General features: G+C 53.7%; 1 protein-coding gene across 1 annotated transcript; it reads right to left on the reverse strand.

Moving 5' to 3' along the window:
• Positions 1–1,421: 1,421 nt before the first annotated feature.
• LOC123122099 (uncharacterized) lies at positions 1,422–3,517 on the reverse strand. Its single transcript, XM_044542236.1, has one exon. It carries the CDS (start codon positions 3,076–3,078, stop codon positions 2,185–2,187), a length of 894 nt encoding a protein of 297 aa, XP_044398171.1. The 5' UTR covers positions 3,079–3,517; the 3' UTR covers positions 1,422–2,184.
• Positions 3,518–4,366: the final 849 nt, after the last annotated feature.

A 4,366-nucleotide genomic window follows, 5' to 3' on the forward strand; every position in this document is an offset into this window, starting at 1 on the left:
GGTAGATATATGTACTCTGTACTACACCCATATGAAAACAATCAAAAGCAGCATGTAAGGTATTATCTCATCAAGAGAGCCCGAAGCTGGGTAAAAACCCCGTGTCCATGTTACCATCGCTCCAAGACGCCTAGCTTAGGACCCCTACTACGAGATACGCCGGATATTGAACCGGCATGGGGCGAGTATTTTTTTTTCACAACTTCATTTGTTCATCGGATGATTTGTCCTTGAATGACGAAGAGATTGTGGTGGCTACATTGGTCGTCCATGACCACATCGCTAGGCAGCGGCCTAGGTTCAAGGATCAGTCCAGGGCGCGCTCCGGCCTTGAACCACAATAGGGAGAGCGGCCACGCCTAGGTTCAGGAGATTATTTCCTTTTCATGTGTTGAAGACAATTTAAATTGGGTTGTAAAACTATTTGATTGTGTTTGTGTTCGGATGTGAAACTATTTGATTGTTAAACTATTTGCAATGTTTGATTTATTTGTTTGTAACTATTTGCAATGTGTATAGTTTAAAAAATGTATGCACGGAGGCTCCAGCCGACCGTGGCGGACAAGATGTTTGGGCGCATAGTCGGCGCATCCAAAAAAACGACCGGACGTTGTCTCCATTGCTCTACCGAAACGGACAAGATTAATGTTTGTTTGGGGTCATTGAAGCAGACCTGAGACGGTTGGTTGCTGTGCATGTCCCTGTCTCGCCGCCGCGGTTGTATCATTGCTGATGCAAGCGTGCGCGCGCGCGAGGAGTGGAGGAGACCTGCTACATCCGCAACCTCCTAGGAGTGCGGCGTGACCTGGCTTTTCCTTTTAATGGCTATTTTACGGAGGACAAAAAGGAACGAGAGAGAGAGGTGTGGGCCAACATAGTCAGCCAGAGTAGTGTGTGATCCCGACCGGGATCGTGTTTTTCCCAGTGGACTAAACAACATCGAACAGGTTTGAGGTTGAGCTTAGACCCGAATCACTGAATATAGGGTGTCAGACTTCAGGGATTCGAAGTTCTGGGTTTGATTTCGACTGGCTCTACAAATTTAAGATTTAAAATAGACTTCACTCACTGCTGAATGGTATATGAAAGAAATGAAAGACACAAGCAACTGCCGAAGAAGAAGCATATGCTCCAACCCCGTGTTGGTGTGGCCCGTTGAATACTGCTATTACATTGGATGCCAGTCAGCACATTGGCTCCTGCCATCAGCCGAATTAAACTCAAGCCCGCGACACAATCAGAGTTGTCACTTGTCAGAGGACATACAACCAAACAACTTTGGTGTAGACCCCGACAACTCTAAACAGGAACTCTTAGTCACAACCAATTTCTTCAATTACCTGAACGTATGACAAGCATTCAGAAACCATAAATTAGAGAACAATAATAATAACTACTAACATGACAATTGCAGTCTCATATATCAAAAAGACATGGATATGACATTTAATACAACTCCAGGGGTTATCCTCCTTTACAAAGATTTTTTTTACCAATGAAACAGTGTTGTACCTGGGACCAATCAGGAGATAAATACCACATGCACACCCCTTGTTATTTCAACAAGGCGCAACACCTTTCAGCACATTGTGGGTTTAGCAGACAACCCTTGTTATTTCTGCAAGGCATGTTCCATGTTATTTCAGTAAGGGACGACACCACTAACTCAAGCTGCACCAACCAAAATGGCATAACACACCATTGTGAAGGACTCACTACACTGTAAGCACAGCTCTCACTGCTTGAGTGTTCTAGCAGAGCTGAGAAGGTTAGGTAGTTCTAGTTTCTTCAGCTCGGTCTCTGTTGCTCTCAGCCTCGGAATGACAACTTCAGAATCCTGTGCAGCTATCCTCTTCCACAGCTCACTCCAAGTAGGGCGCAGGTAGCAGTACTCGTGAAACATGAGCCCTCTCGTCCACTCGCGGTGACGGCAGTAGGTGGCCAGATGATCGATGAGGGTAAAAGGCCGCACTGAGGTTGGAAGCACCCCATTCCTGATGTCTTGTGACTGGCTCCGTGTCACCGTGCTCTCGAACAAGCCATTATCAAGTGAGTACACCTTAACAGGGTCCTCACTGGGCTTGGCAAAGTAGACACAGTTGGCGCTAATCGAAGGAAGATCCCTGGATGAGACGGACAAGCACCGGTCGCGGCTGATGAACAGCGCCCGGTCGCCGAGGCTGGTCACCCGCACGAGCTCCCGACGGCGACAAGCATGGCTCCCATGGACTCCACAAGGTAGTAGAGGTAGCTCTCAGCATAACCAAGCTCTTTTGGCACCTCGGCCACCACCAGATTGGCATGCGGATCATGATGAACTGGATACACCTGCACCAGCTGCCTCCCAGCTCGCGTCACACCGTATAGCCCGCCGTTGAACGGCAAAGTGTTGGAGAATTGGATATTGGTGTGGATGATCTTCCAGCCCTTGTCACCGGGCTGAGCGCAGATCACCAAGGGCATGTTGGGGAACCAGATCACGACGGCAATGGAGCTGGGGCCGGCGACACACACCGTGGCGTTCATCCAGACGAACGAGTCCATGGTGAACGATTCCTGCTTGCTGAGCACACAGTGGATGAAGGTGGCCAGGTGGGGCAGCTCGACGACGACGCGGGTGAAGGGGTGGACAACACGGATGACTGCGGCGCGCGTGTCAAGCACGATTAGGAGGCCGTCAGTGAAGCCGACGATCCGGTGCCGCCGGAGCCCCGGCAGGGAGAGCCTGGAAACCCTGCTGGTGGCCGTGTGGAAGAAGGTGATCGCGGCGTCTTCGACCGGGCGGACGCCGTTGCCGTCGCAGAGGGCGACCCAGCCACGCGGGTGGAAGCGGCGGGCGGCCAGCGTGGCGTCCCGCGGGCTGACCGTCGACGCGCGCCAGTGCGAGCACACGAAGCGGAACCGCATGTACTCCGTCATGTCCTCCGCCAGCAGCCGCTCGGCGATGAGGCTGGTGATGTCGGGGTGGAGCGACGTCCAATCCGGTGCCTCCGCCTCCGCCGTCGCCCGGCGCTTACTAGGGAACGCGTCGGCGTCGCCGTATGCCCTGCGCTTGCCTCCCAATACCGGCGCCCCCATCCTCTTCCCCCGTGCGCCGCCCCTCCGTCCACACTCCCCCGGCGGCCGGAACAGGGAGAATACCTTTCCCCTGTGCGCCGCCACACTCCGCCGGCGGCCGGCACAAAAAGGTGAGACCTTTCCCCGGGCAAGAAGACCTAGATCTGGCGAGATCGAGTGGATCGCCTCGCCTCGGGGACGGGCGCTCCCCTGCCGGGCCAGTAAATATATAGTCGCTAGGGACTAGGCGCCGCTCCGAGAGGCCACCGTATTCGTCTCCCTCCGGAGTCCGAAATGCAGCCGGCTCCGACGAAGTTCGGAACTCGACTTGAAGGAGTAGATCGAGCGGTAACCGCGTCGATCCAGTCCGATTGAGCCCCGGGGCGCGTGGGAGGTGGGTGGGGAGGGGGTCCTCGCCGCCGTGGCGTCGCCTTTGGGCTTGGCCAGCGGAGACAGTTGAACGCGGGGGGGGGGGGGGGCTGGGGTCACTTTTTTTTTTTTTCTGGTAGAGTCGAGTAACTGCGGCCCTTGCTGCGGCCTGTGTTCTATTTGCAGCTCAACCCAATCGAAACGCCGGGATACCGCACAAGAGCGTGGGCTTCTAAAAAAAACGTTCCGAGACCACTTGGGCCGGTCCACGTATCGTGTGTGGGGGTATGCTCGCCAGCCTCACCTCCACAATACACACGCGTCACAACTTCGACTCGGTGGCACCCGTTGGCCAGGGAGTAAATCAGGGCACACACCCGTAAAAGGAAACCCCTTGCCAGCTGTCATGTATAAAAAGAAAGAGCTGCCCCCCTCCGTAACAGAAAGATGCCAAAAGATTCGGTCCCCACCAAATCAAGGACCGAATCAAAACGCACCCACGCACCCTGGACGCCGCTGCCTAACGCAGCGTCCACCCTACGCTAACCACGCAAATATCTGGACCCATCTCCCCTACTTCTCCTTCCTCCCCCCCCCCTCGTTTCCCCCCAAGAACGCCATTGACACTGGATCCAGAACTCCATGGCTACAGCTGAAGTTTGACCCAGCCCCAAAAATCCAACAACACCTACCAGGAAACTCTTGCCCCACACCTCCTCCCCCTGTTAGCCCTGCCTTCTCCTACATCTGCTCGTAAGTCTATGTTCATCCTCCCCCCCCCCCCCCATGGCCAACCTCTTTGCTGCACAAAAAAAAAGGATTTGCAAGTAAAAAAAAGCATAAGACATAGGAGGGACAAAAAAAACAGTCAAAAAAGCATAGGAATTGTAGAGAATTAGCATCCACATGGTTAGCAAAGACTCAGATCTGGAAAAGCAGG

This window comes from Triticum aestivum, chromosome 5D (assembly GCF_018294505.1).
Source record: "Triticum aestivum cultivar Chinese Spring chromosome 5D, IWGSC CS RefSeq v2.1, whole genome shotgun sequence".
Lineage (NCBI taxonomy): Eukaryota > Viridiplantae > Streptophyta > Magnoliopsida > Poales > Poaceae > Triticum > Triticum aestivum.